This window comes from Ictalurus furcatus, chromosome 2 (genome assembly GCF_023375685.1).
Source record: "Ictalurus furcatus strain D&B chromosome 2, Billie_1.0, whole genome shotgun sequence".
NCBI classification, from domain to species: Eukaryota; Metazoa; Chordata; class Actinopteri; order Siluriformes; family Ictaluridae; genus Ictalurus; species Ictalurus furcatus.
The window spans coordinates 22947294-22960476 of NC_071256.1; the positions used below are offsets into that span (position 1 = coordinate 22947294).

At 39.1% G+C, this 13183-nt stretch overlaps 1 protein-coding gene across 11 annotated transcripts in view; it reads right to left on the reverse strand.

The window, feature by feature from the left end:
• cep112 (centrosomal protein 112) overlaps positions 1-13183 on the reverse strand; it is a 151504-nt gene extending 138321 nt beyond the window's left edge. For 8 of the 11 annotated variants that reach the window (XR_008388926.1, XR_008388925.1, XR_008388928.1 and 5 more), the window contains exons 1-4: positions 13028-13158; positions 12635-12740; positions 9459-9649; positions 7804-7952 (exon numbers count right to left, since the gene is read on the reverse strand). Coding sequence is in view for 8 of the 11 variants with exons in the window: in XM_053653608.1 (XP_053509583.1) it covers positions 7804-7952; positions 9459-9649; positions 12635-12740; positions 13028-13063 (482 nt within the window). In the remaining 3 variants the exon portion in view is untranslated. Of the gene's footprint in view, positions 1-7803; positions 7953-9458; positions 9650-12634; positions 12741-12836 lie in introns of all 11 variants that reach the window. The other 3 variants (XM_053653597.1, XM_053653600.1, XM_053653595.1) reach the window with 3 other exon arrangements.

The following is a 13183-nucleotide window of genomic DNA, read 5'->3' on the forward strand; positions in this document are numbered from 1 at the left end:
CCTCCAGGTGTTGAGATTGGGCCCAGGCCACGTCTCCAAGCCCTCAGAGAGGAACCATGCACAACCCCCGCTCTTGCTCCCCAGGGCATTTAAGTCCTCCACCCTCTCACTTCAAAAGTCTGGCACCTGGAGGCAAGGCCAGCGTGGACACTCTGTGCTTTAGCCAGACCCTGGAACGCATCTGAAGTCTCTTAACGCTGCCAATGGTTAGCATCTGGTTAAGGGTTTTCATATGCTTGATGCAGGCCCAGATGGCCAAAATGAAAGGGGGTTAAAGGTAGAGCTTAATCCTCTAAGTTGACAAGTAAAGCGGCATTCTCGGACCACTGAGATTCACTCAAGCATACTGCTTCCATTTATTTAATTATTACTTGTTTATACAAACTAATTCTAGTTACAACTACAGATATTTGCACAAATATATATATATATATATATATATATATATATATATATATATATATATATATATTTTTTTTTTTTTTTTTTGCATTGTTCTATTTTACTGAATGTATTGTTATATCCAAAGTTTCTGAAGTGTTTGATTCCCTTTATACCACAGCAATCTGCCAATACTCATTAAACAACATTTCATGTGTTTCATTCAATATTGTGGAATGTCTGCAAAAAATATATATAAAAATATAAACAGCTATAAAGAGTCATTCCCTCACCAGACTCTTTTTCTCTCTCTTGAAGTAAATAAGACAAAAAAAAAAAGAGCAGTGTGTCGTGTTATTGAGAAAACTAAGAACACGAAGACCTTCCCAAGTTGGAACATAAAGTTACAGCTTTACCCTGACAAAGGGTTACAAAAGCGCTGACGCCGGAGACTCATGCCAAACATCTCTATATCATTTTCACCATATCAAGCACTCGATAGCTTCACCATATTGAGGATTACGCTTGTTTTTTAAAAAATCTGTTTATGTAGACATTCTCATCATACAAATCCCTGTGTGAGCTGTTACTATGGAAATTGCAGTCTGTCACACTTAGACTACTTATTAATGAACCGGTTAGACATGATGGCCATTTCATGAAATCAATTTAACATTCATTTTTGCAACATTCAAAATGTGTAAAAACTGTAATTAAACATTTCTATATTAATTCTATTTAATAAATAAGCAAATGCTATTTAGAGTACAATGTTTCTCAAAATATTTAGTGAAAATCGAGATTAGTCAGGGTTTAGTCCTAGTTAAAGGAGAGAAAGAGAACACTTTGAGAATTACAGTTCCAAAAACAAAAACAACAACAACCCACATATCTCACATTATTGCGAAGTTTCAGTTTTGAAATGTTTACTCCATCACTTTTGTTTCCTACAATCTACTAATAATTCTACATTTTTCTAACAAATGCTGCTAAAAAAAAGTCAAACTTTCCCAAAGCAAACATATACATTATAACATAAACGATTAGAGAGATGGAGCATTGTAACTCCAGTTTTTACGGTATGTCGAAATAACTAACCAGTCATGTTTCCAGAACAACATTTAAGATGAATTAAAGCGTGGGGGGGGGGGGCAATGAAGGCAAGTGGAGCGCTTTACATAATAAATAGGCGATATTTGCCGTCTTTTTCTTTGAGAAGAGTGTTTGACAAAATCCTGTTACAGTAAGTAGCACAACAGTGCTGAGTCAACAGGCAGCTAGCGCTTGGTCCTGGATCTCTCCTCTTGCTCTCTGTTCTCAGTTCTCACACTTCCTGATTTTCAGCCAAACACAACAGCACATCATAGAAACCATGCACATTGTCCATAAGCAACATGACATATTAAGAGGTTGAAATGAGTGTGGAGGGTTTGCCAAGGCAGGCTGGCTGACCTAACCCTCCACCTAACTCCGGGTGGAGTGTTTCCCATGACCAGCTTACTGCCTCAGAGATGTAGTTAAGCACAGAGCGCCACCTGGTGGCCAAAGAACAAACTGTCGACATAGAAACTGAAGTGGTTTGCTGGAAAAGGTACTTGGAATGTCAGGGAGCGAAGTGATTTCTGTAATCTTAAGATGTGTGTGTTTAAATATGCGGACTGTTCCAAAACTATATTGGTGAAGACACCAGAGAAACAGCCAGAGTTTCTTTACATTCTGAGAATCTTTAAAACCCCTTCTCAATATTTGTTTTACCCAAAGAGCTCTTGGGGTTGAAAGCGTTTTTATTATTATTATTATTATTATTATTATTATTATCTCCTTAAAACCAGAAGGTCCACTCTAGATAGTAGCTGCCTTAGGTCACTACTTTTGAAACGAGAGATATCACAATCTATCTTTGCCAGTTGACTGTTGGTATTCTTACATTTATTTTTGCATTGGGATTTTAAATATTAAATCTTAAATATTATCAAATATATATATATATATATATATATATATATATATATATATATATATATTTCTCAATTCACACTCACGTTCAGTAACTGTTTGTGGCGACGTGGTCAAGCGTCAGCTGTGGACGGAGAGGATACAGGCCGAACTGGCAGGTAACGTGTGATGATTCTCATGTGTTGTATTATTGCCAGTCATCGTATTTGTGACTGTTTGTTCTTTCTTTTTTGGGGAACTTGCGATACATACACACACACATGTACACACACCAAGAAGAATGAACCTGAACCTGTTGCAAGTGTTGTGTTATGTTTTGAAAGTGCACTGAAAAGCATGTTCTGAATAAAAGTGAGCCCCGGGGCTCAGTTAAGATTCTGCCGGTCCCTCGAGTCCTCCTCCACACCCTCACACACTGGGGTTCTACACCATTTTATGCTGATCAGGGTCATAGTGGATCCTGAGTCAATCCCAGGAACACTGGGCCGTGAGGCGGGAATACACCCTGGATGGGATGCCAATCCATCGCAAGGCACCACACACACACCCCTAGGTGCAATATATCTTAGCCAATCCACCTACCAGCTTGCTTTTGGGAAGAAACCAGAGAATCCAGAAGAAACCCATACGAACATAGGGAGAACATGCAGAACTCCATGCAGACAGTCACCTGAGCTCAGAATCGAACCCTGGAGCTGCAAGGCAGCAATGCTACCCGCTGCACCACCCTGATCAACCTTATTAAATATGCATACATTTGAATACAAAAAAAAAAATCTACTCTTCAGATGATGGAATTAAAGTAATTATCTCACTAAAGACAATTTACAGAACAGTTTGGTCTCATTTTATTTCTTTATTGTTTAACAAGAAAACACTACAGGACAATATTGAACAAAGTTCTGTCATTTTTCAGTATAAATTCTAATATAAATCTGACAATCCAACATCAAAGATAGGAATAAACATGAAATTTCAATGAATGCAGGTCATCGAAAAATAGATTTTTGGTTTGGAATATAGAAAAATCATATTTAGAGAAAAACTGTTGTAGTTCAGTTTAGTGGAGTTTATAAGGGACAATCAGCCATAACATTAATACCAAGGACAGGTGAAGTGAATAATTATAGTGGCACCTGTCAAGGGGTGGGATATATTAGACAGAAAGTGAACTCAGTTCCCAAAGTTAATGTGTTGGAAGCAGGAAAAATAATCTAAGCAACTTTGACAAGGGACAAATTTCTTATAGCCAGATGACTGGGTCAGAGCATCTACAAAACGGCAGGTCTTGTGGGTTGTTCCCAGTATGCTATGGTTTAAACTTACCAAAAGTAGTTCAAGGAAGGACTACCTGTTAACCAGCGATAGGGTCATGGGCACCCAAGGCTCATTCATGCACGTGGGGAGCGAAGTCTAGCCTGTCTGGTCTGATTTACAGAGATGCTACTGTAGCACAAATTGCTGAAAAAGTTCATGCTGGCTATGATAGAAAGGTGTCAAAATACACAGCTTTCTGTGTATGTGGCTGCGTAGCTGCAGACCGGTCAGAGTGCCCATGCTGACCCCTATCCACCGCTGAAAGCGCCTACAATAGGCATGTGAGCATCAGAACTACACTATGGAGCAATGGAAGAAGGTGACCTGGTTGATGAATAACGTTTTCTTTTACATAACTTGGACGGCCAGGTGCGTGTGCATCGCTTACATGGGGAAGAGATGGTACCAAGATGCATTATGGGAAGAAGGCAAGCTGGCAGAGGCAGTGCGATGCTCTTGACAATGTTCTGCCAGGAAACCTTGTGTCCTGGCATTTATATGAATGTTAATTTGACACGTACCACCTACCTAAACATTGTTGCAGACCAAGTACACCCCTTCAAGGCAACAGTATTCACTAACAGCAGTGACCGTTTTCATATTTGAGGACTATGACAAAGAGCTCAAAGTGAATTGGCCCCCAAATTCCCCAGGTCTCAATCCGATCGAGCACCTGTGGGACATGCTGGACAAACAAGTATATATACTTAAATATATAAACGAATATACAGGCCGTATATATACTATACATGTTCATTCAGGTTGCTAAATTTCAGATAATGTGATGCACAGTGAAATTTACAGTTTTCTGTTGAGTTTTGATCATATTGTTACAATAGTTGAAGAGAAGACTTTATGTCTGAAAAAAAATGATTGGCCAGAATTGTTGTAGCTACCTGTAGTGCCTTGTCTTGCCTTAATGTAGAGGAAACACAGAAAGTTTCCTATGGCTGGATGCTCTTATGGCTGCATCCAGTGTTACATATTTCACAGCAACTAAAAGTAACAGCTAGCTAAAAAAAAAAAAGAAAGGCTGGGTGCCACTCCCATCAACAAATAAACAAACAAATACACACTGAAAAAAAATCTAACAGAAAAGAAAATGCAAGTGTTTCCTCATCGCCACCTCACTGATAGCGATCAAACGCAGCCACATCATAAGTGAGCTGACATGCTCGGCCCTTTTCATCTAATCTAAACAAGAGGGACACATGAAAGAACTGCTCCACAAGGACTTGGCCTGTGATCTAAATGCCTTTAATGAGCATATCCAAATCAGACCCTGGACTTCAATCCCTCCCCCAACAAGTCCACACTTTCAAAGTGCAGCTAGGCAAAAAAAATGCAAAACTCACTCCCTATATTTGGTTCTGTCTCCTCTGATTAAGAGGAGCCCTTACTTCAAAAGGAACAGATCAAATGCAGTGTAGGAAGGTCAGCTTTTTAATGCAGAGAACATGACTCCTCCTATCAGAAACAGTCGAGCAGATGATGACATCACCACCAAAAAAACCCCAAAACATTTCTACATGCACTGAACATTTTTAGAAATGCTATAAAATTTCTAAATCAGTCAAGCCTGTTTTACAGACATTATGAGCAAATAGGAGAGTTCCATATTTCTACAATAATCTCTATTAAGGCTCAGTGACAATTAAGGCTAAAGATAAGATAAATACTTTATTAATCCCCAGCTATTATTTATTAGCTATTTCATGCTATTAAAGGAAATTCAATTAATCAACCATTACCACCCAGTCATCCCAAAATATTTTACTCCTCTTACACCACAACAATTTGCCAATGATTCCATATTTTTTTAATAATTAAAGAATGACACACTATACTTTTTATCGTTTTATCTTGCGGAACATCCATAAAACAAGCTAATATATGATGTTAATAGCAGAGAGAATGTCTTGAAGTCAATAATACAAATTCCTCAAATATCAGATCTGAGAATGCTGTGGTATGTAGCCCTTTTTAGAGGCAGCTTTGTGTATTTCTTATAACTAGCTTGCATGTGGATGAAAAGAAAGTTTAAGGAAAGGCTTTCATCGCGAAATGGTATTAAAGTTCGGGCAGTCAAATCAAGACACCGCATGTGCGAAAGCAAAGAACATTGAAATACAATTCCGGAAGACGTACGCAATAACTGAAACCACTAGTCATGAGTGTTTAGTCTCGCTTTGCCTAAATATTCATCATCCTTTTGATGTGGTGTGAAGAAAAAAAGTTCTCCAGTCAAGTGGATCAGGCAGAGAGAAAGCTTCACAAGTTTGTTTTTGCGCCACAAAGGCGAGACGGTACTCTCGCCCATTTTGCTATGTGCGCTGTTAGTTTCAGCTCGATGCCAGCCATAACAGCTGATTTAATAGGATTTTGTCTGAGTTCAAAGAGCATGCCATATTGCCTGGATGGAGTTGTCTGGAAGCTGTATCCAGCTGCTTATGAGTTTACTTATATACTGTACGTACATAGAATGAAAACTTTGGGGTTTGGAGAGGATGGCAAAAGTAATAAATATGTTATAAGCATGACAAGGAAGTTCTAACTTAACAATGATTGTGTATGAATGGCTTTATTCTGGGAAATTTTAAAATATATATATTTACCAAAACAATCCTTAATGTCACCAGGAAGTGCCTTGAAACGCACAATGTTATTCGACATGTTGACATGATTTCCACTGAAACAGGAAGTCACTGCGAGACATGTCGAGTGGCTCCTCCCCCATTTTTTAAACAACCAGTAGCATTTAGCTTACCTCACAGCCCGGGCTAAGCCGTACTTGACAAGAAAACTGAAATCGGAAAAATTGAAAGTGAATGCATTCAAACCACTTCCTTCTTAACCGACTGAATAAAAGCGCGAACGTTCGAACAGCCAAAGACGGCAACTTCTTCAAGGTGACGTTTATAATCTTGGGGGCGGGACACTTCCGATTCTAGAGAGCATTTGATTGGACAGAAAACCTGATGAGCAGCTGAAGTGCAGAACGAGGTCATCAAAGCAGTTGATCCGTATAACTGGTACAGAGAGAGACTGTATATTTTGCATGCATATATCTTCTAAATGCAAATTTTATCATTGTTTTGGAGCACCCTAGTTTATAGAGAACCTTAAGGCTAGCATATTCAGACTAAAAGCCACAAAACGTTTATTTTGATTTCATGGGGACTTTACAAAACCTAAAAAAATCTTAACAAAACATGGGGATTGGAGGTATATAGGGGGAGATGGTCCAAGATTGGACACGGGCTAGGAAATCAGGGCTAACATTGAGTAATGTGCACTAGGCGTCAGTGTGCTTTAGTCGCAAAGCACTTTAATCAAGTTGCTGGATAGCTACATTCTATAGTGACATGGATATAAAATGTTGAAATCTAACTTTTAAATGACGGAATTAAAAACAAAAACAAAAAAGAAGAAATATAGCTGACAGAACAATACTCAGTCAATAATAATACTACCATAAAATCTGCCCCGTTACACTACAAGCGTTCTTTTATGTTGCCTCATATGAATTGCTGCACTCATGTTTCTGAATCAGCTTTGGTACAGAACACGGCAATATTTCATGGTGGTATATAATTACACAAACGCGAGTACATGTTGTAATTAGCACTTTTTTCCTGTACTTAATGCCTTGTAATTACCTTTTATTCATGTGATGCTTCATTGTAGTTACACTGGTTCTTACCGAGTACTATAATATAAAGTGTCTCATTGGGAACAGGTGCATAAATGGAACCTTTCCAGTTAGAGCAATAAATCAAAACACTCGAGTGCTATTAATCTTACATGCAGCCTGTCTTTTGTTATATGATTATCTACCGTGGTTTAAGAATACACCGTGCAAAATGTGCTGCTTATGCATTTACAGCCTGAAGTCGAATTGAAATCTTTAGATAGTGATTTGGGCTTCCATGAATAATGATTTAACTGTATCCAGTACATCACACTGTAGCATATCAAACATTGGTGGCAGAGTGGGATTTGTTTAATGCCTTGGAAAGCCCAGCCCAACATTAATCATAGGTTATTCACAACATTATTCAAACCTTTTGGCCAAATTCAAAATATAACGTATTCAATACACTAAGATTAAATAACACCAAGGCTGGGTGTAGTTAGTGAAGTGAATACCTGTTTGAGTTTGGATGAGGTGGAGAGGAGTCCTTCAGCAGACCGGACCACGTGTCATCACGATCAAGTTCGCCAGAAACCCAGTCTGGCAGCATGGTGGAGCTCTGTGCTCGAGACCGGGACGCCAGCGGCTCATCGTAGTACACTGACTGGTGAGGAAAGCAAAGATTTCAAATCAGTATTTACACTTCTAAAGCTAGCAATCAGGGAGTCAACTGATTGTTTGGTTTATATGTTAGGCTGCGTTCACGCCATGTTGGAATTACCGTGATTACTAGATGACAACAATTTTTAAACATTAGACGGTTATCCAACTCTGTGTTAGCTACGTTAAACTGTATTTTATGTCTGTCGTTTATTTTCAGATGAATCTTGCATTATTTAGACATTAATAATCGTCAGTTATACGGATTTATTACACAGAAATATCACAAGATAACTACTTAACTACATTTTACTGCTGAAGCCGCCACCGATTTGGGGTTTTTCCTGCATGACATTGCAGCTGTCAGGTGTTACAAGTCGGCACTCTCGGAAAATACCTAGTTTACAAGTTGTAATTCCGAGTTCTACGAGGACGTGAGCACTTTTTACAAGTTGGAATCTCGTAATTACGACATGGCATGAATGCAGCTTTAAGTCAAGAAAAGTACCTCTTTACTCTTATCACAGCAATACACAGTGTGCAGTACATAGTAAGATGAAATAACATTTATCCTGAACTCAGATTAGACTGTTGGCAGATTAGCAAAGCAGGCTAACTGTACTGGCTATAAACACTCTCCAGAAGAACCAATGATCTCTGCTACTTCCTTCCAAGCTTTAGTTTTCTTAGGTCTTATAATGTCTCTATACACATTTAATGAGAGGTCATACACGATAGGATAAAATGAAACCACGGCTGTAAATTTAGCTTTTTTTGCTCATCAGAATATACCGGGGTGTCCAATCTTGTCCGGAAAGGGCCAGTGTGAGTGCAGGTTTTCACCCCAATCAAGCAGGTGACGCTCCTGAATCCACCTGTTTAATCAGTTGATCTTGGCTTTCAATAGACTCAGGTGTGGCTTCTGCTTGGTTGGAATGTAAACCTGCACCCACACCGGCCCTTTACGGATAAGATTGGACACCCCTCAACTATACAAAATGGTAAATGGCGCACTTATACAGCGCTTTTATCCAAAGCGCTTTTCACTGTGTCTCATTCACCCATTCACACACACATTCACACACCAATGGTAGCAGAGCTGCCATGCAAGGCGCTAACTTGCCATCGGGAGCAACCTGAGGTTAAGTGTCTTGCCCAAGGACACTTTGGCATGTGGAGTCATGTGGACCGGGAATCGAACCGCCAACCCTACGATTAGTGGACAACCCGCTCTACCACATGAACCACAGCCACCCACACTAATCTAAATGAACAAGTAGGCAACAACAAGTAGGCAAGGTTTCTCGATTCTAATCTAAGCCTAGTTTATGGATCACAATTTGGCATACGATTTAGATTCGTCTGCCTGCCTCTCTTCAATAAAAGCTTTAACTGCACTCGCATCTGTCTCCACTGTGTTTACATGACAATGGCAAGGTTGAAATTGAACATTTTCCAAATTTTTTAATAGATTAAAACAGAATTTTCTTGGTAGAAAAAAAAAAATTACCATGTACGTTGGTAAAGTCTTGAGGCTTCCCGCTTCAGGCTTGTAGGTAAATGGTCCCTCAAGAACTCCTTTCCTGAGCATGTGCAGAAGAAGCCTGGTGTATGCATTTCGATTTTTCCTTCCCATCAGCCCAGAGCCGGACGCCACAGGATCACAGAGCTTCTTAATCCACAGGGCACACCGCTGACGCTCTGGTTTAGACGATTTGAGGTGTTAATACAGGCCAACATTCAATTTGGATGTCACATTTTTACAAGGTGGTGTGATAAATATGATGGGGTGTGCTGTTATAGGAAAACAATGAACAGTGGGGTAGTGTGATGTGGCCCAACTCAAAAACATACTTTATATATATATTTAAGTATGTTTAACCGAAATCATATTTTACAGTTAAATATATATATTAAAGTATATATATATATATATATATATATATATATATATATATATATATATATATATATATACACACACACACACACACACACACAAGATGAAAGTCTGTAAAAAATGCTTTAACATTGTTTTCATAAAACTAATCACATATACTAATTGACTGCACTGCGCTGTAAGCAGATACAGTGATACTAAACATCAGACTGTCAACTTCACCCAACATGCCTGATCATTCCTCAAGATCTGGATCAGTCCGACTGTGTTATTTGGGTTAATGAGGAGGAGATTAAGCTCTTCAAGGAAAGACACTAATCAGTTCCTCCAGGATTTTGCGATCACGGAAATTTAATACAAAATCAAGCAAACTCTGCAAAATTTGGAGGAGCTTACAATTTTTCAAAATTACCACAGTTTTTCCACAGATCTGAGCAAAGATGCGTCAGGTGACGTCATCACATCACACATTCAGCCAAAGTCCTCTTCGGTTCACGTGCGCCGAACACGAGTACAGCTTAAAGGTCTCATTTAGCAGTAATTACTACATGGTGTGAATGCAGCGACTGTGTGTTTGTGCATAGTTGGCATGGCTGCCAGTGTGTGATGTTACATCTACAATGTGAGTGGTTTTTGCTTTCATGTTGAGTTTCCTTTTCTTTGCTTTACCTTGACTTGCTTTGTCTTGCCTAGCCTTAGTCTAGGTCCTTGTTTTAGTCGTTCCAGTTTTGTTTTCTTTTCCAGTCTTCGCTTATTTTTTTTTAGTTGTTTGGTTATTTTTTTAAAAATATGCAGTTGTATCCGACTCATTCATGACAACAATAGGCTTTCCCTAGATTCTGAACAAAGTTGGTCACATATTGATCGGATGCTACGAAATCGTATTGTATCGTACCAGATCCAGAGGCATCATCAAATATTGAATCATTATCTTATGAACCGAAATCATATTTTACAGTTACATTTATATAGGGCTTTTCTAGACACTCAAAGTGCTTTACTTAGTATTGGAGAGGGGGGGAGAATCTCCTCAACCACTAGTGTGTAGTATCCACCTGGACACATCAGAATGAAGAGAAAGTGTGATCTCTGTGATTTTAACCACGGCATCGTTGTTGGTATCAGATGGGTTGGTATGAGCATTTCAGAAACTACTGATCTCCTGGGATTTTCACACACAACAGATTCTTGAGTTTACTTAGAACGGTGCGAAAAACAAAAAACACTGAATGAGCGACAGTTCTGTCGGGGGAAATGCCTTGTTGATGAGAGAGATCTGAGGAGAATGACCAGACTGGTTTGAGCTGACAAAGTCTATAGTAACGCAAATAAGCACTTGCTACAATCAGTTTGGGTGAGTCTGTGCCTCAGATTCTTGTTCTTGTTGATTGACAGGAGTGGACCCTGATGTAGCTCATCCACCTCAAGGTCAATATTCTGTGCATGCTGAGATGCTTTTCTGTTCACCACAGTTGTAGTGAGTGCTTATTTGAGTTACTACAGACCAGAGAGATCGGAAGGGGGGCGCAAATTGTTTTCAAGAAAAAAAAAAACACAGACAGGGAATCATTTGGGGACTCCCCAAATGATTATAGCTTTTCAAATAGAGTGTGCATAAATGAAAAACCCCTGTTTCCCTCTCCCTCTGTATTATTCCTTTTGCTGGGGAGAGGAGGAGCTTATCCTGCCTTTTATCTAGCTGTCAGTGTAGACCAGTGTTGCCACCGTGGCGACTTTTCAGCCCCCTTTTTTGCGGCAAAAAAAACTAACAAAAATAAATAAATAAATAAAAAACGCATAGCAACAATTCTAGCGAATTTTTGGACAAACCTTAGCAACTTTTCAAATGTCGCCAGTACTGTCCTGCAAGCATGAGGTCTTTCCACTGCACTCACACCTCTCTCTGCATCTGCTCTGTTCAGTGAGTGGCTGAAAGCCAGAAATTTAACAATCTCATGGATAACGCGAGATGCACCCTTCATCCCAATTTACATCATCCATGTACGAATGTTTTTAGAACATAAGATGATTGGAATGCAGCATGTTTTACATGTAAAATAGTCCATGTTATTACAGCCTAGTTCTCTTGTTCAAAGTGGTTATAGTGTTCAGAAACATTCATGTTCCACACCTGTCCGTTATATAGTTTTATAAAAATCATAAAAGTTATTTTAAAAATCATAAAAGTTATGAAAAGTAATTAAAAAAGTACAAAAACACAAAAGCAAACAAAAAAAATCTATCTATCTATCTATCTATCTATCAAAAACAGATTATAGATGGGGGGGTGGGGGCATGCCACATGATGGGGGGGGAGGTTTAGTTACAAAAGGTTAAGAACTTCTGCGTATACACTTCCTGTCAGCTCAAATCAGTCTGGTCATTCTCCTCAGATCTCTCTCGTCAACGAGGCATTTCCCCCGACCGAACTGTCGCTCATTCTGTGTTTTTTTGTTTTTCGTACTGTTGTGAGTAAACTCTTAGGAGATCAGTAGTTTCTGACACCAACAACCATCTGACACCAACAACCATGCCCTGGTTAAAGTCACAGAGATCACACTTTTTCTTCACTCTGATGTTTGATGTGAACATTAACTGAAGCTCTTGACCTGTATCCGCATGATTTTATGCATTGCAATGCTGCCACATGATTGGCTGATTAGATAACTGCATGAATGTGCAGGTGTACAATAAAGTGAGAATGTATTGCTTTGAATATAAAAATGTCTTGCCCCGAGAGGTAAACACATAAACACAGCTATGTTTAGTTCATCAGTAAAACTGACCTGATTTATCTGGAAGCCTGAGCACGAAGGGTTTCATGTCAACTAAGTAGTGATCAAATTCAGAGTCCAGTTTCTCCACAGAGTCTTCTTCTCTACTCATCATGTCCTGTAAAGTAAAGCAAGGGGAAGACCATGTCTAATGAAAATGCACAATAGAAACTAGCTGTGTCTCTTAGCTGTTTTCTCTTTTCAATTTACATACATCATAACTAAACAGTCTTTTACACCACTGCAGGTATGCTCTAATACTCAGTGGCGGAAAAGTCGCTCACTATTTAAAATAAGCTTAGTGACACAGTGCATCCGTTACCGACCAGCGCCTTATTCAAAAACACTGGCAAAGTCACTGCACTCTGTGAATACACTGTTCTATATCAACTAATATAAACACACAAAGTCCAAGCTGTGTATGTGTATTTCTGCATCCATGTAGGAGCTCAAATCAAAACGGAAACCATGTTGAACGGCTACCGAGTTGAGCAGCAACAAGTTTGTTTTTAAATCAGAGCTGCCAAACGGTTCAAACTCACTTCGCGTGAAGCCAAACAC